Source organism: Aphelocoma coerulescens, chromosome 2, assembly GCF_041296385.1.
Source record: "Aphelocoma coerulescens isolate FSJ_1873_10779 chromosome 2, UR_Acoe_1.0, whole genome shotgun sequence".
In the NCBI taxonomy this organism is placed as follows: Eukaryota; Metazoa; Chordata; class Aves; order Passeriformes; family Corvidae; genus Aphelocoma; species Aphelocoma coerulescens.
In genome coordinates this window covers 75016616-75042317 of record NC_091015.1, presented here as the reverse complement: position 1 = coordinate 75042317, position 25702 = coordinate 75016616, and the positions used below count along the sequence as shown (strand labels likewise).

Below are 25702 nucleotides of genomic sequence, written 5' to 3'. Positions count from 1 at the left end.
CCTCCCAAGGTTCACACTTAATATTGTGAACAAATGTGTTGGAACACTGGAGTGCAGTGTGCAGCTCAAACTGCTTCTGTGTTGAAATGCATTTTTAGTGATACAAAGCCATGCTGGGTGTGACAGCATTACTCATTCCCAAAGGTGAGAGGTGGTCTCGCAAGCCTGCTGTGATGTTCGTTTTAAGTGAGTCCATGGTCCTGGAGAGGGAAGGCTCTCCAGGCAGCTGGTATACTCCATGCCTGCTGAACAGCTCAGAAATGAGGTGAGCATGTGTATTCAGGTGCTCTCCTACCCTTCTGCCCCTTCCAAATAAGGGTTACACTATCAGAGTGGGATCCTGTCCCCATGCCTGAGAAGATCTCCAGAGGAGCAGAGCAGTGGATGTCTGTCTTCAGCATAAGCCAGCCTCTTGCAGTTGTAGACCTCTCCAGTGTGCCAGGCAGCAGTTAAAAACACGTGCCAAGTTTTAAAGAAGCATTAGTCAGAATTTCCTGCTCTCTTTGTAGTGTGCTGGGGTGGGAGGGAATCAGCTCCATGGGTTGAGAGTCACATGAGTCCACATCAAGTGTTTGAGCCTGCAGTAACTGCTGGACTGCTACCACATGCAAAGAAAAGTGGGTATTTAGGTGTTCTATCATGTTGAGATAGGCCCAGCATTTGCAAAGTCACGGAGCAGAGGTCACCTGTTGTTGGTCTGTTCTAGCTATGGCGGCTCCCTGTAAGATGGTTAGATAGGATTCCTAACCAGATGTGTCTTTAAAGTGGGGTGAAGCAGCGGGGAAAGGGGACATGGTACAGAAAAGGAGACATGGTACAAGAACCACAGGAGGAGGAGGGTTGACCACCTCCCTGAGGAAGTGCAGGAGGTAAACTCAGCAGCAGAGTGGAAGACCAGGTGTGAGAAGGGAAGAAAGTGGACTAGTAACAGACTGCTGGGGGAAAGCTGGCGCTCACTTGCTGCTCTTATGGCTACAACTCCCACTTGCTGCTCTTATGGCTACAGCTCTGTATGTGCTCATGGCCTTCCCCTGGCAATCAGAGTGCCTTCACCATTCTACGCTGCTAAGTGAATGCTTGTTCGGGCAGAGATCAGGATGACATTCCCATGATCATTTAGGAAATCGTGTGTCAGAACTGAGAGCTTCTCTTGAGCCATCCTCTGGTTGGAAAGGGTCTTCAGATTTGAATTACAGGTTCTAGGTACCACAAGGCAATGGTGGGAAACAGGTTGCCAGACACCGAAGCTCTTACACCTGTCTGAGTGGCTGGATAAAAGTAAAGCTTGATTCCTGCTGAGTTTTGTGCTATGAAATGCTCAGCTCAGAGAAAGCATTAACAGCTGGGTGACAAGGGCAGGCGTGAAGTCTGGTGACCAGTGTTCTGATTTTGCAGAAACTGAGTATCACCTTTGCAATTCCAGCTTTATTCCTCTCTCCTGTGGCAAGCACTGCACATGTGTGGGGGCTCATGGAGTGATCTCATTCTCTCCCTTCTCTCTCCCTCTGTCTCCCTGTGTTGTCCCCTCTCTTTCTGCAGGTCAGCGTGGAAGTCTTGGTAGAATACCCTTTTTTTGTATTTGGACAAGGCTGGTCATCCTGCTGCCCTGAGAGAACCAGCCAGCTCTTTGATTTGCCATGCTCCAAACTCTCGGTGGGGGACGTCTGCATATCGCTCACGCTCAAGAACCTGAAGAATGGCTCTATTAAAAAGGGCCAGCCCATGGACTCAGCTAGTATCTTGCTGAAGCATTCAAAGAATGACAGTCTAGCTGGAAGTAGACACAGGTATGCGGAGCAGGAAAACGGGATTAATCAGGGAAGTGCACAGATGTTAGCTGAGAACGGTGAACTGAAGTTTCCGGACAAAATAGGATTGCCTGCAGCACCTTTGCTCACCAAAACAGAACCCAGCAAGCCCCCAGCAACGAGGAAGAGGAGGTGGTCAGCCCCTGAAACACGAAAACTAGAGAAATCAGAAGAGGAGCCACCTTTGACTCTTCCCAAGCCTTCTTTTATTCCTCAGGAGGTTAAGATTTGCATTGAAGGTCGATCCAACCTAGGAAAGTAAAAGTTGATTGGGGAAAGGAAATTAGGCTATCCCTTGTCATTTTTATCCAGATTACTGTACTGTAGACTAAATAACCCAGTATTTACATGTTATCATCTTATTTTAGGTTTATGTTATAACCTTGTTGTTATAGTTGCAGCTGGTATTATGCAGGAGACTGGTGCATATGTTTTTCCACAAGTGTTTGTCAGTGACTAGGTTTATCGAGAGCTACCGAAGGGGCAGTATCTGCTTCACACACCCTTAGTGGAAATGAATGTGTTGTCATGGCTCCTGTTTTCTAACACCTCGTGTAGGACAGGGTCCAGCTGTGATTTTGTTTTCCTTTCGTTGCTGTTTTTTGTTTTTTTTTTTTTTTTTTTTTTTTTTTTGTGTTTGTTTTGTTGTTTTGGTTCCTGTTCTAGTTTTTTTGGGGGGAGGTGAGGAGAAGGGAACTGTAGCAGAGGTGTGTGTCAAACATGGGATGCATGTGTGGGTGTGTGTGTGTGTGCGCGTGGGTGTGTGCCAATCCCCGGGGCGGGACGGCTGCTCTCTGGTGGGTTGGCGATGAGGTTTCCTCACCCCAGCTGGATGCTGAGGACACAACCCTTGGGTGTGTTACTGAAAAGAATCAGACAGTCTCTGATGTTTTCAACAACAAGCCAACTCGTACTCAAGGCTCTACTATACGTATATATATATATATATATATATTTGTGTGTGTGTATATGTATATATATATTTTTCCCCCATGGGGTCTGACTGCACTGATTTTTATTCCTAAAGCAAACTGCCACACCACATTTCCTTTCTGCTTGCTAGTGCAGTTCCATTGCCCGGAGTCAGCGACGGGGAGGCTGTATGGACTCCTGTGCCGGTCGCCCTGCAGGGTTTTCCTTGACGGCGGGGGGGGGGATGGGTGTGTGCATGTGGCGTGGGTGTGCGTGGGTGTGTGAGGAGGCCTCTGGCTCTGTGGATGCGCCTGGCTCAGGCTCACTCCTGTTTCTGTGCAGTGTTAGACAAATCGACCGGGTTACGCCATTGACATTTGCTTCCACAAGGTAGACGCAGACTGCCCCTTTGAGATCACAGGCATCCATCGTTTGCAGTTAGGTTGCAGATCTTTGTCTTTAACTCTAGTACTGGTTTTAGTTCATGGTTATGGACAACTGGTGCCACTTCTTTCAAATTGCGGTGTGTTGACACAGGAATCCGCTGTTGAAGATGAACCTAGAATGTCTTTAAGCACTTAAAATGCTGTTCACACTTTATTGCTGAGCATCCTGGTCTAACACTCAGTACGTACTGTATATCACTTTAATCTGCTCGGAAAGCAACAACAACAAACAAACAAATCTCTTCAACACTGTAACTACATGCAACTGTGTAAAGTTTTCTCACAGGCAAGATGCTGAAAGTTTTAATGTGGTTTCAAAGGGATGAATGTGAATTATTGAACTAGTATGTGACAGTCATTGTCCACAAAGGACTACTTAATAGGAGGCACTTTTTAAACTTTAATGCTTGAGAAAGAGTTAAAGGCATATGCGAGCTGACATAATAAAAAAAAAAAAAATAAGAGAAAGGAAAAAGGAAAGAGGAAAAAAAAAACGTTGTCCAGTGTTTTTGAAAAAGATGGACTTTAAAGAATCTTGCAATTTGCACATCTTGAGTTTATCATTTGTGTGGTATTCCTGCAGTTTTTACCTAATAATGTTGTGGGGTGGGGGGGGTCTGAAAGAGCATAAACAAATGTAGCAATTACTCACTAACCTGCCTACGCTCTAGGCCATTTCATAGGGTTACGTTCCTTTCGGAGTTCATTTTTGGTCTTTCTACCGTATCGGCCACACAGAACCAGGTCCTACTGGGACACCTCTGAGAATTTTTCTTCAGACTTGCTGAGAGATTTTTCCACAAAAAAAACCCATTTCTATAAGTAAGAAAGGTGTTTGTTTGTTTTGAAAACAAACCTATTGTTATTTTATTATTATTATTATTATTATTTGTTATTTTAATGGCATCATTTTCTATTGGAAAGGCGACATTTCAAGAGTTTGGTACAAACCAAGTAGGAGGGGGGGATTCATGCGTTCAGTCTTTTCTTTCCCCAGGTAGGGCCGGATCCTCTGAGGTGCTGTGCACCCAGCCTCCTGCACAAGCCTCGGGGAGGTGCGAGTATGAAGTATGTCGGGGCTGAGTGCTAAAGCCTGTCGCTGCCTCTTGAAAGATCCCAGTGGGATTTCAGTGGGATTGCGCTCGGGCCCTCCGTGAGCAAGTGTTTGTGTCGTCGTTTTTGGTTGGCGAGTTCACATCCTTCAAGTAGTTTTGAAGAAGCTGTACTCACAGGGAGAACAGGATATCAAAGTCCATCATTAGAAACATGGTAACCTAAAGTGAACAAATATATTTAGTCTTGTTTTCCCTCTCCCCTGAAATACAGTGCTTTTCTTTAAGAGAAGAAATGTTAACCCCAAACCCCATCTTTGACTCTTGTTACTTGTTACTTGAAATTTAGCTCACACCAGACCTAATTGTTTTTATACCATATTCTGGGGTGCACCAAAAAGTTGAAATATGTTTAAAATAGCTTGAAACTTTTTTTGAATTTCCTTGAATTTTATTAACCTCTCGGCAGCCTACCAAATAGCTGAGTGGGTTTCTTCTCACAATCACACAGCTTAGTTAGTGCTTATTTGTTAATATTTCTGCTCAGAGAAGTTGCTTAATCTTCCATATACTCTGCTCAGGGCACTTGCAATTTATTGTTTTGTTTCGTTTCCTGGTTTTTTTTAAGCTTTGATGGTAAAGGAATAGAAAGAATTACAGATTTTAATTCACAGTCGTACCACTATTTCTGTACTTCATGTGTACTTGGAAAAAAAAGAAATCTCAAGTAAAACCATACACATACACATTTGTGGTTAATAAGGAAGCAGGGGCTGTTAAACTGACTGGATCTATTCAACTAACACTAAAAAAAAAAGAAAAATTAATAATAATAAAAAATACATTTGGAGCAATAGGAATGTATTAGTTCTGTGCTTGTATTTCAGACTGAGGAATTCTGAAATAACTGGTTCTTTCCAAACAATTGTCCCCTTCCATGCTTTGGCTTTTGTAGGATGTGCAATACTTTACGTGCCAACTTAGACTCACCTGTGCGGTGTTAGCTAGATCTCATACCCACTTCTGATTTCCCCTGGTTTTGTCTCTTTGGAATTCTTTCTTTCTACCTGTCCCCTCCCCCAACCCTGTTAATAAGTCCCTCCCTGTCCTCCCCCCTCCAAAAAACCCACACCATATTAAGGGTAGAAGATCCCTTGCCCCGGGAAACACAAACCTATTTTGTATTTGATGTTTAAAAAGATCCAGGAAGAAAAAAAAGCAAAAAAAAGAGATGTATTCATGTCTACATGGCAGCCAGGCAGAGGGTGGCACGCCACCATATGGCCAAGCGCCACCTTCCGCCTGGACACACGCGCACAGGAGCTGGCTCCCACCGGGGCCAAGTCTTTGCAAGGCGGGGCTTTGCCTCTCCCTCTGGCACTGAGCATCCCTTGGGCGTCCCCAGACCCAGGAGTGCCATCGATCCCCGGGGCAGGGGCACAATACCACTCGCAAGCACGGGGATGCTGAGGTGAAGCTGAAGGAGGAGGCTCAGCCTCTGCTTCTGCGTGGCGGCCGCTTCACAATAGTAACTAACAGTAGTTTTCTTTGTCTGTTTCTTTCTTTCTTTTTGTAGCAGGCCTCTTTAGTTTACAACAAAATGCATACAATCACCAAGAAATTAGTCAGGGCAAAGAAAAATAAAACAAGAACCTCTTTATAGGGATTTCTAAAAAAAAAAAAATCTATCTGTCTGTCTGTCTATCTATCTATCTATCTATCAATCTATCATCTATCTATATATCTATATATATAAAGTGACTGTTCCTTATAGCATTCAACTTAGGCATTGTTTCAGTTTGTCTGGGCCACATCGTGGGGAATTTGAGTTTGATGTCACTTACCTCGAGTCCTCTGGTCGAGACCCAAATCAGAGTCGCTGTTGACCTATTTTACCATTTTGTACCTTGCCCTTAGGCTTGCTTTCCCTCGAAGATGCAGACCTCGGGAGGAGGGGAGGGACACATGTTCCTTTTTTCATTCCTTTAATTCCTTCATCCCACTGTCGCTTCGTTCGACCTGTCGTTCCCGTCATTTTCTCAGCATGGGGAAGTGACATCACTACTCTCATTTCCCTTAAATCAAGGAACATTTAGAAACCTTTCACACCTTTTACTCAGGGATGGGGCTGGCGTATGTGTGGTACACTGATGTGACCAGAAGCAGCACTTTTACTGCTCCGGAGTAGGGATGTACAATGTTACAGACAAGTTTGGATTTCCTGCATCTCATGGTTTAAACTTTGTAGATCTCACTTAGATTGCAATACAAACGCAGCAGGCTCAGCATGAACTGTAGCTGTTGGTTATCATGAAAATACACTCTCTGCAGAGATTTATATTACTTTAAAGTGTGTTGCCAGTAGTAAAAAGGAAATGGTGAAATTCTGTTAATTCTTGCAACTGCTTAAAAAAGAAAAAAAGCTTGTGTCAAGGAGAGCGAATTCTCAATCTTTTTAAACACTAATAGTGTTATTTCAGAGTGGCTCTTGGCGCAATGCTCTGCATGTCCTGGGACCCAGTTCTGCAAACACTTATACATGTGCCCATGGGAGGTCTGGGCTGGCCACCCAGGGCTGCTCAGGGGCTTGCTGTAAAGCGCATGTATAAATCTTTGTGAAATTGAAGTGTAGTTCAATCAGGGCCAGATCCTGATTTTAATCAGGCACCTGGAAAAATGTCGAGGTTCACCAGGGCAAAAGCCTTGGGCAGGTGGAGGGGATGTGGCCCATTGAAACACTTTTGCTGTCCCAGAAATTTGACAAATGGCAGAATGGGACATGCAGTCATACCGTTTCCATTTCTTCCCTCCCCATCATCACAGGTAGCAGCAGAGTCCACTGTGAGCTCTGGCCAGTGCTGATGTGAAAAGCAAGGGGAATGAACGTACCACGGGAGTGGAGGCAGTAATTTCCTTTTCTCTGGTTTTTCCAACCCTCCCACTCCCCCAAATCCTGTAATATATAGCAAAATGAGAATTTGTTGATGCAGATATGCATATGTGCACACACACCCCCAGGCAGAAGTGTCTGTTTGCACACAAAGAAGTTATGTGTGCATTTTTTTTTTACGTGTATGCCTACATGTCCACTTGATTCCCTGTCCTGAGGACAGCCTTGCTTTGTGCCCATAGGGAAATTCCAAACGCGTTGCACACCTCTACTCCAGAGTTCAATTTCTTTTACATAGACGACCTCGCTTCAGATGTGTTACCTTTACTGATAGGATCTTTTCTTGTAGCACTATACCTTGTGGGAATATTTTTTGATGTAAACCTAATTTGAGAAGCTTATTAAAAATAGAAACTTTTTTTGAAGCACTCACATTGAGGAGTACAGGTAATGTTTTAAAAAATTGCACAAAAGAAAAATGAATGTTGGAATGATTCATTCAGTGTTTGAAAAAGAGATGGCTCTGTTTGAACAGTGAGTTTCATACCTTGTTTGTAAAAAAAAAAAGTTTTTAAATACAAAAGCAGAGAAAGGTTGAAAGTTACATGTTTTTTGTATATAGAATATGTCATGTCTAGATGATCTGATTTGTATTGGCTCTGGCCAGGAAGAATTACTACTTAAAAGGCTCTTAAAGAACAACTGTGCTTAATTTTCTGTTCGTATTACATGGGTCCCATTTCTGGGGAATGGAGTCACACTGTTTATTCCTGTGCTGAAAATACACCTTGGAGCAGCAATTCTTGAGTGCATCTACCGGGCACTTCGAAGGGTGGCTACTGTGCAGAACTAGTCTCACTCTCCAGTTGTATTTTGGTTTTAAGTCTCTTCCACCTGCGCTAAGGGAGCCCCTGGCAGCCCAGAGGTCAAGGCCAGTTTTGAGGGAGGCCTTGGCCGTGCCCTGGGCAGGCATGGCCCGGCTGGCCCGAGTGTGGGGACTCTGCTGGTGCTGGCAGCCCTCGGGTTGAGAGCTGCTGCCAGCTGAGCACAACGTGCATAGTTTCCACCTGAGGCCTTTTGGTCCCATTCTTTTCTCTCTCTGGGGATGCTGTTCCCACGTTTTTTCAGCACTTCCTGTTCCAGATAAAATCCAAAGAGTATAACCCTGAGCGAGAAGTGCTTGTAACAAGGTATCCTTGCCCAGCACTAGCAGCAGAATGGTACCCGAGGCGACCTGGCCTTCCAGCCCCTGTCACTGCCCCTCTCCCCCACCACCTGCTGCCAGAGTGCCAGGAGCAGCTGGTCACACAGAGCATGTTTCCAGTGATGGTCTTGACCAATGGCAAGACTGATGTTTTTCAGAAGCCAAAAGGAGAGGATCCTGAAGCAGTTCCTGAAGAGAGGATCCTTTTCCTGTCCAAAGATTGAGCTGGGCAGCTGGGAGCTGGTGGCAGGATGGAGAAGGCAAAGTTTCAGGCTGCTCCCATCCCCCTCCCCGGAGGTGACCCAAGCTTCGGCTCTCGCAGGCACACGGGACAGGAATGCTTGCCCTGTGCTAGTGACCCCCGGGCACTCAGAAACCAGCCCCAGTTGTGTTACGGTGAAGTGCATTCAGCCAACAGGTAGTATTTATACAATAACTGTCTCTAAGGTTTCTGTAGGTTTTTTTCTTGTTGTTAGGACTCAACAAGAAACTCAACTTTCTTGTTGAAAGGACTCAAGTCTTCCACTGAGGATTTTATGGAGGCTTCATCCAAGGTTGTTTCTTTTTTGTTAGTTTCTATTTTGAGCAGTTAAAGCTCCTGTGCCCTTTCCCTCGACCACGCAGCAGGTGTGCATTGGAAGTGTTGTTTGCAGCGAGCAGAGTCACTTGTTGAAGCTGTCCTTGCTGTACTATGGGATTGGTGATGGGCAGAAATTTCAGGGCCCAGATCCTTGGCCAGGGTGGAGCCAGGGTGGGACCACTGGCTCTGCAGGCAGTGCAGCTCTGCCCCTTCACACCCGCTGGTGAGGGGATCCCACCCTAGCATTTGCTTTAGAAGTCCAGGACCCAGGTACTCTCCCATTGAACAAGCTCTGCAGAATTCTTGTTCCAGGCCATCGGGTTTGGATCTGGGCAGCCGAGGGCAACAACGGGCCAGGGGTGGCTGCGGGTGGCTCGGTCTGTGTGTTTGGCCCGGCTGTCAGGCCGGGCGCTTCGCGAAGTTACTAATCTGGTAAGGCATAGATGCAACTCTTCACGACAGTCAGCTAATGTTGAAACTCACTAATGTATGTATTTGCTCCTTTTTTTTTTTTTTTTTGAATAATATATTAACTTGTTGAACACTGTTCTTTTCGCAGTGTTACAAAAGTGGGGGAGGGGGAATTTCCCAACCTTTTTCAGTTTGGGTGAGCTACTGAAAACCATTTTGTACTAGCTATGTCACCGCTCCCGGCAGCAGCTGGCAGCGGCGCTTGGCCGAGCCGGGGTCAGGTCCAACCATTCGACATCAGTAGTTTTTAAAGTAATTTTTTTTTTTTTTGTCTGGTATTACTAATGAGGGTTATTGCAAATCACACTTCCAGTGTAGTTCCTAGTGTAGGCCCAGTAAAAGGGATATCGCAGCTTTGTGTTGGGGAGAAATTGAGCTGACATGGCCAGTACAAAGGAGAAATAGGGAGGGAATAACGTTTTGCACCTTATTGAAAAGAGGAGAAGATTTTAAGTGCATACAGACATAGTTAAGAGCTTTTATTGTGACAGGAGAACTTTTTTCCATATGCGTGCATACTCTCTGTAATTCCAGTGTAAAATATTGTACTTGCACTAGCTTTTTTAAAACAAATATTAAAAAAAATGGAAGAATTCATATTCTATTTTCTAATGGTGGTGTGTCTATTTGTAGGATACACTCGCGTCTGTTTATTGAATTTTATGGTCCCTTTCTTTGATGGTGCTTGCAGGTTTTCTAGGTAGAAATTATTTCATTATTATAATAAAACAATGTTTGATTCAAAATTTGAACAAAATTGTTTTAAAGAAATTGTCTGTATACCAGTACAAGTTTATTGTTTCAGTATACTCGTACTAATAAAATAACAGTGCCAATTGCAAAAGTGTGTTTTGTCTTTTATGACTGAAGGGGAGAGAGCTTTCCTAGGGACATAACTTGCCCAATTTATTTCCCTGCCCCGTCCTCCCCCAGCCCCGCCCTGGCAATGCATTTGAGAGTGTTTGCTTTTATTTCCCGTACCTTCCCACCCGTGGCCATAAAATGCTCTGCAGACTGTCAGGGTGAAGCTCTTTATTGTGTAACAAAAACCTTGGAGCAGTTGGGATGATTGGGCCGCGCGCACGGGGATGCCACAGCAGAGGGAAGGGGGGCAGTGCTCTCATCACCATCTCAGCAAGGCCGAGCACGGCAGCAAAACACTGAAAGCCCATCAGCTTTTTGGCCAGTTGCACAGAAGCGCTTCACAGTTGTCGCAGGCAACGCCAGGGAGTTCTGAACTGCTGATTTGTGTATGAAAACTTCAGCCAGTAAACATTGGGTGAAATAAATGTTGTGGAGGGCTCGCTTAAGCATCTGGGTGAGCACAAATGAAGTGAAGGCTGCAGGGGGTGGTCTGTCCTGTGTCAGGGGTGCAGAGCTGTGCCAGCATCTACTCGAGACATGCTTCAACCCCACCACCCCTGGCAGCTTCCAGCCTGCAGGGAAGGGCTGGCCCTCTCCCACGTGCTGGCCTGGCTGCTGCAGAAGGCAAACTGCTGTTCTTGGGCCTTGGCTTTTTTTTTCCCCCCTCTCTTCTACACAAGGCCAAACCTGGCACTGGTTGCAAAAGCCCTCCTGGCTCCAAAAAAGAATTTTTGGTATAAAACTGGTATTAGCAACTAAACAGCACCATCCCTTGGTGGGGGATGTGAGATGGTGATGGATAGACACCGTACATACACTGGCAGAAAGCTGTAGCAACAAGTCTGTCACGAGAGTGGAGTTCAATAGGTACAAAGTAGGGAGTGCTTGGTTCAGAAAAGCTTTAAACTCTCATCTTGTCCTTGACTGAAAGCACCTGTCCCAACACAGTGGGGCTTGGCCAACAGCTGCCGCATTTCTTCCTCATTCCCATCCTTTCTACCCCTGCTATTGACTAGCTGAAAGGAAGAGGCAGGCACATTTTGTATGGGAAAAGCTCCTCCAAAGGCAAACAGAGGCTTCTTCTGACCGTGCTTACAACTCTCCACATTTACAGGGTGTCCCCATCCTACATTCATCCCCACTATGCCCTAAGGGAGAGGAAAGCTGGGCGGAAGCACAGCCAAAGCCCCTGCCCCATGGCCGATGGGGACTGGCTGTTCCAATGAGCAGATGGAATGTGTTTCTTCCAGAGAAAGGAGACCTGTGTGGCTTGTTTTGCATCTGTCACGATGCTGGCTCGAGGCCCAGCCCTTTAACAACTGCTCACACCTACAAGGAGGTGTCCACGTGCACTCTTCAAAGCCACCACAGTCACTGGGGAGCGAGCAAGGCTGCTCCTGTGCCAAGCCCTTCCCACCCAAGGAGAGTTCCAGTAAGCCAGGCTGTGTGGGCAGGAGCCCACCCTGCAAAACGTGCTGCAGCAAGGCAACCCCAGAGCAGGACTGGGAGTGCCAGGGATGTTAGAGGTGTCCTTGTTTCAAGAAGCCACAGGCAGACACGCTCAGCAGGGATTGCTTAATGATGTAACGCTGCCCTTTTCAGCATCCCCACTTGTAGGTCTTTGGTATGTTAAACTGCACCCCTGTGGAGCCCGTGGGCCGAACCTCAACACTGCCCTTGGGAGCTCAACAATTGCCTGTCTGGGGGAAGCAGGCATGGCCCTGGCCTACAGCACAGGCTGTCACATGCACAGCATTCCTCTGGACAGGAGGGTTGGGGTGTAGGGGTAGAGAAGACCTGGTTATGCAGAATCACTCAACATCAAGCATTATTAAGCACTTACAAATTTCATTTCCCACGGAAGAACACCAAATAACAAAAAACCCAGTTAGATGTGCAGGTGAGGTAGATCCACAAATGGTACATGGCATTTGTCAGTGGTTGTGGTCTTGACTTGGACCATCCATCCAGACAAAGTGTGTTCCCAGCTCCCTCTGCCTCAGTTCCTTGTGGGAGTGGCAGCAGGCTTGAGCAGGGTACAGGACCTGGAGCTAAGTGAAGATAAGGGCAACTACTGCAGCACAGGAATAGGTGCAAAATGGGGACTCAAGCGTTTGCTTTTTTTGGTAAAATTTCCAGCCTGTCTCAGAGCTGCACATGTACAGTGTCAATGGTGAGCACTGACATAACTGAGGGTTTTCCTGAACAAAATTCACATATAACTGGGCGAGATGCAGACATGCCAGGTCAGTCTTCATGCGTCTCATTTTTCTCTCCTGCTCACTTTCAGAGAGGAGAAAATGAAAGAAATCATGCTTCTTATCAAAACAATGGGAAGACCTGCTATGCAGAAACCCAAATACCTGACATCAAAACTTTATCAGTCACTATTCATGGGATCAATATCACTCACAGCCTGAAGAATTCGGGGGACAACTTAAGATTAGCCTGTCCCTCTTGTATTAGTGACTGATCAGAGGTATGTGCAGGAGGGGAAGGGAAGGAAAGCAGGTATAAGAATGGCCCCATTTGCCACAGTTGTGGAGAGGCTGCCTCCCCTTGCCCCCAGCACCTGCCCTTTGGAAAAGAAACTGTTCTGAGGACATCATGGAGCTGCTCGGTTTGGTGTGCGTGTGATCTTTTAAAAAAATGTTTACAAATATATATATTTTTATATGCATATGTATTTCTTAAATTCCACTTAGAAATGTAGCTAAAAAAAGTAGAAAAGCAGTAGCAAGAGTGGGCATGAGACCAGCAGAGTGCTGCACTTCCCACATGTGAAGGCACCAGTGTGGAGACACCTGTGGTCAGGCCTGGGCCAGGGAAGTCTCACCCCACTCTTATCAGAAGTGTCTGTTTGCTTCTGTACCCCCTCCCCCTCACATGACACAAACAGAGGAGCAGGGCTTTCCCACAGCCATACTGATGCAGAGAGGTCACACTGCCCATGCTCTGGGCCTAGTGCAGCTGAGAGCAGTAGGTGGCCTACGGTGCCTTTTTGTGGCGAAGAAGCCTGGCATTTTCTTAACATGATGCTTCCAGGCTGGAGGGAACAGAGATCATCACCTGGATTCACAGGGCCTGCTTTTCTTCTGCATTCATGTTTCTTTATGATAAGTGGGCAGGACAAATGGTCCTTGCAGCCAGCACAAGCATAACCTGTGCTCACATCAAGGTCCTTATCCACTTCCAAAGCAGAGGAAGGAGTCATCCCACAATTAAGAAGTATGCCCTGCATGTTAAATGGAAGACATTTAAAATACCAGGCAATTTAGAAGATATCCTGTGCTTTTTCTAATGTGCACAACACACTTCAAAATCACCAGGGATCAGGTTGTGGCCTGGATTTGCTTCTCAGCATGGACAATTGTACCAATCCTTGTGCATGGCTTTTTGAGCAGTCCAGCGTATGAGTTTAATTCTAGAGTTTCTCTTTGCTATTCCTTTTCCTACAGATCACTTTTTTGCTTTTCAAAGGAAGCCTGCCTCTTTCCACAGATGTCTACAGGAGGGGAAAATAAGACTCTGAAGTACTGAAGTAACATCAGCCGCATTGTGATCTCAGCAGCAGTTTAAAGTAAGTGGCCAAGCATTATTAATTCATTGGTGCTCACTTTTACATCATTTATCATATTGAGCTACTGTGGTATTCATGTGGATGCAACCTGTATTTCCAAAGAAATTTTCATTGGGATTTATCAATTAATTAGCAGGCCATTACACTTTATTGAAGTGTTACCCAGAGTCTCCATTATTGCCTTTAGAGCAAATGTTTTAACTTCATCTCAGCCTGACAGAGTCCTGCAATCAATCAGGCTGTTCTGCCAAAAGCTCTCTCTTGCTTTGCATGGTGTCAAGGACTGCAAAGGAGTGGTACCACATAACCAGAAGGCAATTTGATCCGTCTGGCCTCCTCCACCTGGCCACAGACAATGCACTGCACAGTGTTTTTATGTCTTTGCTAAATGGATGTGAGCAGGCAAGGGAACAGGGAGGACTGCAAGACCTGTCCCCCCCTTGTCAGGGTTACAACTTCAATGTCTTAAAAACCTGTTCCCAGAGACCAGGTAAAAGCAGGAACCCAGGTAATTCAATAACTGCACTCATGATAAAGCAGGCAAGCTCTGAAAAGTGTTCACCTGAATGATCTCCTCAGATGGGGGCAGGGGGGCCAGCACGGTTTTGCTACATTCAGTGCCAGCTTCTCTGAAGGGGCAAGTCCATTGAATAGGGAGATTTAAGTAAGAACAGCAATAACAGCCCTGTGAACTGAGAGTGACAGAGATCCGGCATTTTTAGCATCACATGTCACCAGCAGCCAGGCCTCATGTACCATCCACCTCTGACATTTTGCAGGCTGGCAGCTGTGCCATAACATCCATTCTTTGGCCAGAAAAAAAGATTAAGAGAATTTGCTTTTTTATTTCTCCATGTAATTTCTTGCATCTTTTTCTCTTCCAGCCTGCAATTTCTGAAAGGTGCACTGCCAGAAAGTGGTGGTAGCTGACAGGTCAGTCTTAAAAAAGGGAATGTGTGAATGTGTGCAGGCGTTAACAGCCATGTCTGTACAAGCCAATTCCTTGTTAACTGAGGTTTCAGCAGCTATTTATCAGAGGGGGAAAAAAACAGGTTAAGAAATGTTGATTAAAAAATAAAATAGGCACAACAATAAAAGATGAGGCTATTGCATTTTGAATCAATGGCACTGTGTTAATAGCATGACCTTCCCCTTCCAAATCCCAGCCATAGCCACTTCTAAGGCTACGACACTTCCATTCTGACACAGAGAGGGAAGTTTGCCACTAACACAACACGGAGGAGAAAGCAAAGGAAAAGAGCAGCCCTTCCTGCTCTTCTCCCCCACCCCTCTCTCCAGCCCCCCAGGCCTAGGCTAAGAGAAGACCTCGTTGTGCTGCTGGGTGACCCGGATGAACGTCGTTCTCTTGCTCAGCTCCTTGAGTTTGGCAGCTCCCACGTAGGTGCAGGTGGAGCGCAGCCCCCCGAGGATGTCCAGGATGGTGTGTTCCACATCCCCCTTGTATGGTACCTCCACAGTCTTGCCCTCTGAAGCCCTGGAGAAGAGATCAGTAACATGAGTGTGTTTACTGGAGCAATGTGGAGCTTAATACTCTGCAGGCTGCAGTTTACAAATGTGCCCCCAGCTTTACGGCTTGCTGCTTTTGCTGCTTGTTGCTCTCAAGCACTGAAACTCCTCAGTTCTACTCACCACCAACACTGAGAACTAGAAGCAGACAGATCTTGCAGATGCTCCAATATCCCAGGAGTTTATTTACAGATCTGCCCCTTCCTCCCCTCTACCATCTGCCTACAAGCAAGTGAAACTTCCAGCCTTATTGAAAGGTAAATTTGACTGTGAGAGCTGCAAGTTTTAAAGTGTTAGGAATGGCCAGACTCAAACAGAGAAATGTTGGAGCTGGTTCTCAGCAGGCACCACCCAGCACAGCTCTGCAGAGGCTTCACAGCCCCTGGGCTATGTCCCACATCACCGATCAGACACAGATGGAAGTGCTCTGGCTGTCTCCTACCAGTGTGATTCTTCAGAGCTCACAGAGATAGAGTGGGAAACCTGTTACAGAAACCTGCTGCACAGCTGTCCCTTGGAGCTAAAAGGTGATCTAGCACAATTCAGAGCCAGGCAAAAAGGCCAGAAAAATAGCAGTGCTGTGAATACTCTCAAGTGCTGATGCATGCCAGCACAGAGTGCACTGTTCCCAAAAAGCACATCTGAAGAGTTACATGATGGAAGAATCCAGGCAAATAACTTGCACTCCTCCTCCAGCTTTCTCCAGCCCCATGTTCAGCAATCCCTCCTATAGCAGAGACCCTTAATCAGCAGCTGATCTCACCAGGCTTTAGAGCAAGCTCATTCTGCCTGGCACACTGGTTCCTCTGGACAGGCAAGCCTTGGGAAGGGAGGGTCTAAGACAAATGTGGAGGGAATAGGAGACACTTTCCTTCTGCCCTACAAAATGGAGGCAGAAATCATGGCAGGGGTCTGTCATTGTTCTCAATGTGGCTTTATTTTCTTCTTTCTTAAAAAAGTTTCCAGGGGACAGTACAAGAAAGGGCATGCCTGTTTGGAGGTTCCATTTGTGAATCATTAACAACAGCAACAGCTGCTATGTGGAGGTACTTCAGTGTGAGCCTGGCTGTATTTCACCCTGTTAGTTTAAATTCGAGGTCACAGCCCTAGGCAGACAATAAAGGCGAAGTGTTGATATGCCACGTGAGTAAGGAGCCATGATTAATCTCCCTACATCTGATGAGTAATTGACTCTTTCTTGAAACTCTGAAATAAACACTGCAGTGAGTAGCCAATGGAAGATGGATGTGCCACTGGCATCTTGCAGACTGCACAGGGCTTAGGGCTCTGTTGTATGGCCTGTACTGCTGGGAGTTCCCAGGCTTTTATTTTCAGCTCCAGTGCCAGCAGGAAGAGGCCAGACCCACAAAATGACACTCATGCCCCTATTCCTGACTTTTGGCCATGCCCACCTCCTCCAGTCAGAGTTGGGAGATTGAGCTCAGGCTCCAGGGAAGCCTGCAAGATTGTGAGAGTGCATGTCTCTCACAGGGATTTGTGGAAACCAGTGCAAATTCTACCACATCCTGCCATCATCAGAAGAGCTCTGCATGCTGTACTGGGCAAGGAGTGCAGGGTTTACTGCATTCATGCATGACTGCCCATTCAGTTCATTACCTGATGCATGAATGCACCACCAGTTCAAATGTAAGTTCCCTGTTAATACGTGCTTGAGCCTCCTGTGGGTCATAAGTTGCACATTGCTCCTACGAGCATGAACACTTGGTGGTCCTTTTTTCAGTGCAAAATTACAGAAATGGGTGATGGTTACAGCCACTACCCCGGGAGATGTCCCTGCAGTGGCTACGGTGGTGTTAGGAAGCTGGAGCTTGTGGATTGCCACTTTAGGCTTTGGAGACCAGAATCTACAAAAGTGGTGAACACCTAACGACACAGCCCTGAAGCTCTGACAGCTGAACACGTGCTACTGCTCCTCCAAGTGTCACCTGATGAGCTGGGGGATGTCCTGTTGATCAAGGAGTAACCTGCAGATACTGTACTGGGGGAAGCACGCTAGAAGAGAAGTGTGAAATCAGCTCTGTAGTCTTGTCCATGGGGATAAGGGGATGAAGTTTGTCATGAATATATACTCAAGCTGTGCTAACATTAATCCCAATACTCTTGTCCCCAGAGGAAAGGGGTTTTTAAGAGATAATGCGTTGCACACACCAAGCCAAGGAGTCATCTGGTTCCCAGGGAAGTGTGGGTGGAATGTTACTATGTGTATGCATACATTGGTGCACTATTATCTGCTGTAGTCTGGCCCAGGGGTAAGATCTGTATCCATATGGGTCTAAAATTGTGATGGTAACTTTTTTAATACAATGCTCAGGATGGAGGAGAGACATTTTAGTAAGTGTACTGCTACAGTATTAATCCCTACTGGCTGGTCCAAAGAGAGGAAAAGTGGAGTTTTTAACTTATGTACATTAAGACTGTGATGATGATATCAAAAGAGTTCATACTGGATTAATGTTCCAAGAGTTCCTCGATACGCGCCTTGGCGAGGAGAGGAGTGACGTATAGGCCATAGATTACTGGGCCTGCTGTGTTCTTGTGTGAGTGCCATATTAGTTCATGCATGAGCACTACATAAATTAATGCATGAGTGCCCAATTAATTCATTGTTGGGGTTTCAGTTCAGTCCTAGTTTTTTTCTGTTAAAGGAATTTTTTCCCATAGCATGTTGCTAGGAGATAAATGGCCATACTTGAGAGGAGATAGCCATACTTAAGAAAGACAAAAGGGCCCGTCCAGGCTTTTGTTCTCACCTGGCGGGCAGTTCAGTTCGCTCTCAGCGTCTGGAGGGAGAAGGTGCAGAGAGAGGAGCTGCTGGTTCCCGTTTTCGGCGTCTTTCCTTTCTGCTGGAAACAACACCGGGGATCCCAAAGCTGCTTTCCCTGCCCTGCTGGAGCGTGGGCTGCGGCCGCCCCACCCTGCTGCTGCTTCGAGCCTTCGCTGCATTGTAGCTGTGCTTACCCTGCCTGCCTGGAGCCCCGGGGGGTTCCCCTTTTGGATACATCTCGTCTGCCACCCGGGATTTGTGTTTGTGCCTGCTGCTCCAGCCTACCAGTCCAGCCTGCTGTTTCCGAGAACCCGGGACCAGCTGCCCATCGGTTTCTGAAGCTCCTTTGTTCCATCCTTCCCCGGGATCCCAGGGCATCAGAGCAGCCGCGTGCTTCCCGAGCTCGCTCCGGAGCGCCCCCTGCAGCCGCGGGGGAACCATCGCACCTGCCGTGCTCACCGGGAGCCACCAGCGATCCCTGCCGGCTGCGAGCGGAACTGCACCCGAGGGGAAATAGCCTGACAGCCGAGAAGGCTGGGACTGGGTTTGTGTTTGCTGTTACTGTCATAGTTGTTGTTGTTTTGTTTGACTAGTTATATATATATATATATATATATATATATATATATATAGTAAAGAACTGTTATTCCTATTTTCCCACATCTCTGCCTAAAGACCCTTGATTTCAAAATTATAATAACTCAGAGGGAAAGGGGTTACATCTGCCACTCCAAGGGAGGCTTCTGCCTTCCTTAGCAGACACCTGTCTTTCAAACCGAGACAGATCTTGGCGCCCAACGTGGGGCCTGAGGGCATTAAGAGAGAGAGGTGAAAAAGGAATAACAGTTCCTGAATAACTTAAGTTTGTGTGTTGGATATAGGAACCTTGGTAGGCAGCACTATGTGGTCTACTTTGCCCTGGTTCGGGTGGCATGTGGCCGTGGCTATATTCTTCCCCTTTGCAGCTCCCTACTTGAATATGGGTCCTCTCACTAAGGCTACCATTGCTGTTATCCAGCTTGTGCTATGGGTCGAGAAGGTGAGGAATTCATGGGTTTTTAACTTCCTCCGGAATGTGGGCACGTGGATAAACGGCTATCACACACTGAGCTCATGTTTTTGGGGTTATGTTAACAATGGTACCTTCTGTGAGGAAATGACACCAGGGGAAGTTTTCCCCCAACCCCTCAACCAGTTATTTGGACCCACCCCATCAATTTTTGAAGGGTTTAGATTCCCTCTGAATACTAACCACCTGCTGCTGGTAGGCCTACTCTATTTAGCATTCAAAGATAAGTTGAGATTGGCTTGGATAACTACCCAGACACCAGCCCCAGAGACTAGAGATCCTGCCCCAGAGCCTGACCCTGCCCCAGAACCTGACATGGCCCCAGAGAGTAGAGTTCCTACCCCAGAGCCTGATCCTGCCCCGGAACCTGACACAGCCCCAGACACTAGAGATCCTACCCCAGAGCCTGATTCAGCCCCAGAGCCTGACACAGCCCCAGACACTAGAGACCCTGCCCCACAGCCTGATACCGCCCAACAGCCCACCTCAGAAATGGACTACCCGAAATGGGTGGGGGTACTGGCGAAAGGGATGCAGGAGATGTGCCAGGAGATGGGCCAGGTGCGCAAGGAGATGGGCCAGGTGCACCAGGGGATATGCCAATTGCTAAGGGAATACACCTCCTCAGCTAGTGAAAAAACCTCTCCCTGCCCCAAAGAGGGTGAGTCCGATGGTGCAGCAGTGGAACCCACAGATGTTACAACCGCCCAGGTTTCAGCTGAACCCCAAGGACAAGTACAGCCAGCAGCAGTCGCCCCTGTGCAAAGGAGGAAGTGTAAGACCAAATCAGTACGACCAGTTAATGATGATGGGGAACCAGGGCCCTCACAACCAGCAGGGGAGCCAGAGCCAGAAATCATCATTGAGTCCCTGTCGTACGACAGTCTCCGTGGTATGCGAGACGACATTGTGCGAAGGGGGCGTGAGCCTTATACCACCTGGCTGCTTCGGGTTTGGGACCTTATGGGCACAAGTGTGCAACTGGATAGTGGTGAGGCAAGGTATCTGGGATCGTTGACCCAGGACCCAGGTGTGAACCAGGTATTTGTGAGGGAGCCAGGACCCCTTTCTCTCTGGGACCGGCTCTTAATGAGTGTGAGAGAAAGGTTCATTCACAAAGAGAGAATGCAGGAGTACCATCATAGAATGCAGTGGAAGACACTTGAGGAAGGGATCCAACAGCTAAGAGAGGTGGCAGTATTAGAGGTACTCTTTGGGAGGGATGGACAGCACGGTAATGACCCCGATAAGGTCAGGTGCACAGGACAGATGATGTGGAACCTGGCAAGACTAGGGCCATCGCAATACACCACCTTCATTGCAACCATTGATGCTGACAATAACCGAGAAACAGTGGGCTCTGTTGCCAACAAGCTCAGGAATTATGACAGTATGGTCAATGGTCCACTGAAAACTCATGTCTCTGCTGTGGTCCAGGACCTCAAAGAGGAGATAAAGGAGATAAGGGAGGAGATGAGGAAGGTCAGTGTGGCACCAGTGCGAGTCACAGGCCCCCAGGTCAGAGCCCGTCGTCCCCCTGCTAGAGAGAGAGGGTACACCCCACGAGCTGAGCTGTGGTTTTTCCTGTGTGAGCATGGGGAAGACATGAGAAGGTGGGATGGGAAACCTACCTCTGTCCTGGCAGCGCGGGTGCGTGAACTCAAGGAGGGAGGCACTAACCGAGGGGGTTCCGCTAAGGTGAAAGTAGCCTCAGCCTCCCGTGACCGAGCTGCCAGGTATTACAGACAGGAGGATGATATGTCAGATCCCCTCGAAGGTACCTCTAGTATGTATGCCCAGGGAAAGAATGATAACCAGGGCTAGAGGGGCCCTGCCTCTAGCCAGGAAGAGGCACGGGAGAACCGGGTTTTCTGGACAGTGTGGATCCGATGGCCTGGCACATCAGAGCCACAAAAATATGATGCATTGGTTGATACTGGGGCACAGTGTACTTTAATGCCATCGGGACATGTGGGGGCAGAACCTGTATCTATTGCTGGGGTGACCGGGGGATCACAGCAGTTGACCCTTTTGGAAGCTGAGGTGAGCCTGACTGGGAAGGAGTGGCAAAAGCATCCGATTGTGACCGGCCCAGAGGCCCCGTGTATTCTGGGCATAGACTTCCTCCGGAATGGCTATTACAAAGACCCAAAGGGACTCAGGTGGGCGTTTGGGATTGCTGCTGTGGAGGCAGAGGGCATTAGGCAGTTGAACACCCTGTCCGGACTGTCTGAGAATCCTTCTGCAGTTGGGCTCCTGAAAGTGGAAGAGCAACGAGTGCCAATTGCCACCTCGACAGTGCACCGCCGGCAGTACCGGACAAATCGAGATGCTGTGATTCCCATCCACAAGATGATTCGTGAGCTGGAGAGCCAAGGGGTGGTCAGCAAGACCCACTCACCCTTCAACAGCCCCATTTGGCCTGTGCGCAAGTCTGATGGGGAATGGAGATTGACTGTGGACTATCGTGGCTTGAATGAAGTGACTCCACCGCTGAGCGCTGCTGTGCCGGACATGTTGGAGCTCCAGTATGAGCTGGAGTCCAAAGCAGCGAAGTGGTATGCCACTATTGACATTGCCAATGCATTTTTCTCCATTCCTCTGGCAGCAGAGTGCAGGCCCCAGTTTGCTTTCACCTGGAGGGGTGTGCAGTACACCTGGAACCGACTGCCCCAGGGGTGGAAGCACAGTCCCACCATCTGCCATGGACTGATCCAGGCTGCACTGGAAAAGGGTGAGGCCCCAGAACATCTGCAGTACATTGATGACATCATTGTGTGGGGGAACACCGCAACAGAAGTGTTTGAGAAAGGAGAGAGAATAATCCAAATTCTCCTAAAAGCTGGTTTCGCCATCAAGAAGAGCAAAGTCAAGGGGCCTGCCCGAGAGATCCAGTTCCTGGGAGTGAAGTGGCAAGATGGACGGCGTCAGATTCCCACTGAGGTCATCAATAAGATCACTGCGATGTCTCCACCAACCAACAAGAAGGAAACACAAGCTTTCCTAGGCGCCATAGGTTTCTGGAGGATGCACATTCCTGAGTACAGCCAGATTGTGAGCCCTCTCTACCTGGTTACCCGCAAGAAGAACGATTTCCACTGGGGCCCAGAACAACAGCAAGCCTTTGCCCAGATCAAGCAGGAAATCGCTCACGCCGTAGCCCTTGGCCCAGTCAGGACAGGACCAGAGGTGAAGAACGTGCTCTACTCTGCAGCCGGGAACAATGGTCTGTCCTGGAGCCTCTGGCAGAAGGTGCCTGGTGAGACTCGTGGCCGACCGCTGGGATTCTGGAGCCGAAGCTACAGAGGGTCCGAAGCCAACTACACTCCCACAGAGAAAGAAATCTTGGCAGCTTATGAAGGAGTCCAAGCTGCCTCAGAGGTAATTGGAACTGAGGCACAACTCCTCCTGGCACCCCGACTACCGGTGCTGGGGTGGATGTTCAAAGGAAAGGTTCCCTCCACGCATCACGCCACCGATGCTACTTGGAGCAAATGGATCGCCCTCATCACGCAGCGCGCCCGAATTGGAAACCCAAGTCGCCCTGGGATCTTGGAAATAATTACGAACTGGCCAGAAGGTGAGACTTTTGGGTTATCTTCTGAAGAAGAAGAGGAGCAGGTGACGCGTGCCGAAGAAGCCCCACCGTATAACGAGCTACCAGAGAGTGAAAAACAATATGCCCTCTTCACTGATGGTTCCTGCCGAATTGTAGGCGCTAGCCGGAAATGGAAAGCTGCTGTATGGAGCCCCACACGACAAGTTGCACAGGCTACGGAAGGAGAAGGTGGATCGAGCCAATTTGCTGAACTCAAAGCCGTTCAATTAGCTCTGGACATTGCTGAAAGAGAGAAGTGGCCAAAGCTCTACCTTTACACTGATTCATGGATGGTAGCCAATGCTCTGTGGGGTTGGCTGGAAAGGTGGAATAAGGCAAAATGGCAGCGCAGAGGAAAACCAATCTGGGCTGCTGAGGAGTGGAAAGACATTGCCGCTCGAGTAGAGAAGCTATCTGTGAAGGTCCGTCATGTAGATGCTCACATTCCCAAGAGCCGGGCTAATGAAGAACATCGTAATAACAAGCAGGTAGATCAGGCTGCGAAAATAGAGGTGTCCCAGATAGACCTGGATTGGCAACATAAAGGAGAGTTGTTCCTAGCTCGATGGGCCCATGATGCCTCAGGCCATCAGGGCAGAGATGCCACCTATAAGTGGGCACGAGACCGAGGGGTGGATCTGACCATGGACAGTGTCTCCCAGGTCATCCATGACTGTGAGACATGCGCTGCGATCAAGCAGGCCAAGCGGGTGAAGCCCCTGTGGTATGGTGGGCGGTGGTCCAAATACAAGTATGGGGAGGCCTGGCAGGTTGATTACATCACACTGCCTCAAACCCGCCAAGGCAAGCGCCATGTGCTCACAATGGTAGAAGCCACCACAGGATGGCTGGAGACCTACCCTGTGCCTCACGCTACTGCCCGGAACACCATCCTGGGCCTTGAAAAGCAAGTCCTTTGGAGGCATGGTACCCCTGAGAGGATTGAATCTGACAATGGGACTCACTTCAAGAACAGCCTTATAAACACCTGGGCTAGAGAACATGGCATTGAGTGGTTGTACCACATCCCTTACCATGCACCAGCAGCTGGGAAGGTTGAGCGGTGTAATGGACTGCTTAAAACCACCTTGAAGGCGCTGGGTGGGGGGAGTTTCAAAAACTGGGAGGTGCATTTAGCAAAAGCCACCTGGTTAGTTAACACCCGAGGCTCCACCAGCCAAGCCGGCCCTGCCCAATCCGAACCCCTACAAACAACAGATGGGGATAAGGTTCCAGTGGTGCACATGAGAGGTATGCTTGGAAAAACTGTTTGGGTAAGGTCTGCCTTGAGCAAAGGCAAACCCATCCGTGGGGTTGTTTTTGCTCAGGGACCAGGTTGTACCTGGTGGGTGATGCAAAGGGATGGAGAGACCCGATGCATACCGGAAGGGGACCTTGTTTTAGGGTGAACTACCCATGGCTCTGTACTTGTATCAGTATCAGCATGTACATATGTATATAATTTAGGTGATGCTTGTATTTATATGGTTAAAAAGTTAAGTTTCATGTAACATGTTAGTATGGAAAAAAATTCGGGGTGGATAATGTTGGGGTTTCAGTTCAGTCCTAGTTTTTTTCTGTTAAAGGAATTTTTTCCCATAGCATGTTGCTAGGAGATAAATGGCCATACTTGAGAGGAGATAGCCATACTTAAGAAAGACAAAAGGGCCCGTCCAGGCTTTTGTTCTCACCTGGCGGGCAGTTCAGTTCGCTCTCAGCGTCTGGAGGGAGAAGGTGCAGAGAGAGGAGCTGCTGGTTCCCGTTTTCGGCGTCTTTCCTTTCTGCTGGAAACAACACCGGGGATCCCAAAGCTGCTTTCCCTGCCCTGCTGGAGCGTGGGCTGCGGCCGCCCCACCCCGCTGCTGCTTCGAGCCTTCGCTGCATTGTAGCTGTGCTTACCCTGCCTGCCTGGAGCCCCGGGGGGTTCCCCTTTTGGATACATCTCGTCTGCCACCCGGGATTTGTGTTTGTGCCTGCCGCTCCAGCCTACCAGTCCAGCCTGCTGTTTCCGAGAACCCGGGACCAGCTGCCCATCGGTTTCTGAAGCTCCTTTGTTCCATCCTTCCCCGGGATCCCAGGGCATCAGAGCAGCCGCGTGCTTCCCGAGCTCGCTCCGGAGCGCCCCCTGCAGCCGCGGGGGAACCATCGCACCTGCCCTGCTCACCGGGAGCCACCAGCGATCCCTGCCGGCTGCGAGCGGAACTGCACCCGAGGGGAAATAGCCTGACAGCCGAGAAGGCTGGGACTGGGTTTGTGTTTGCTGTTACTGTCATAGTTGTTGTTGTTTTGTTTGACTAGTTATATATATATATATATATATATATATATATATAGTAAAGAACTGTTATTCCTATTTTCCCACATCTCTGCCTAAAGACCCTTGATTTCAAAATTATAATAACTCAGAGGGAAAGGGGTTACATCTGCCACTCCAAGGGAGGCTTCTGCCTTCCTTAGCAGACACCTGTCTTTCAAACCGAGACATTCATGCATGAATGGACAGTAATTTTTGCATAAGCATTCAATCAGTTAATGCAGACATGCATGCCCAAATTATTTATGTCCAAACACCCTGTTAGTACACTCATGAGTACCCAGTATGATGAGCACCCGGCTGATTTCCACGAGCACCCACATGGGTGGAGTGCTGGGCAAACATGGCAGGGTTCAGGTGACATGGGTGGCCAGTGTGACCTGTGTGGGAGAAGGCCATGACCTGCATCATGCCAGAGATGGCTCTACCTGGCTCCAAAAATGGTGTGAGCCACCAAACTTTCAGCAAGTCAGGGGAGCACATGACACCTCTGCTCAAGTCTATATAAGAAACAGCAGCAGCCCCTGGGAGAGGAGACACACCTGGACATGCCTGAGGAGAGGTGCAGCTGGAGGCACCCTTGAAAGGAGGTGCTCCATGCT

General features: G+C 48.1%; 2 protein-coding genes across 17 annotated transcripts in view; one reads left to right on the top strand and one right to left on the bottom strand.

The window, feature by feature from the left end:
- ATXN1 (ataxin 1) overlaps nt 1–10207 on the top strand; it is a 343223-nt gene extending 333016 nt beyond the window's left edge. For all 16 annotated transcript variants that reach the window (XM_069008042.1, XM_069008041.1, XM_069008043.1 and 13 more), the window contains one exon: nt 1540–10207. In XM_069008042.1, coding sequence (XP_068864143.1) covers nt 1540–2070 — 531 coding nt within the window. In that variant the 3' untranslated portion in view covers nt 2071–10207. The remainder of the gene's footprint in view (nt 1–1539) is intronic.
- A 173-nt stretch (nt 10208–10380) lies between these two features.
- Nucleotides 10381–25702, bottom strand: part of GMPR (guanosine monophosphate reductase) — a 49767-nt gene continuing 34445 nt past the window's right edge. Inside the window, exon 9 of the mRNA XM_069008059.1 lies at nt 10381–15302. Within this exon, the coding sequence (XP_068864160.1) occupies nt 15122–15302 (181 nt within the window). The 3' untranslated portion in view covers nt 10381–15121. The remainder of the gene's footprint in view (nt 15303–25702) is intronic.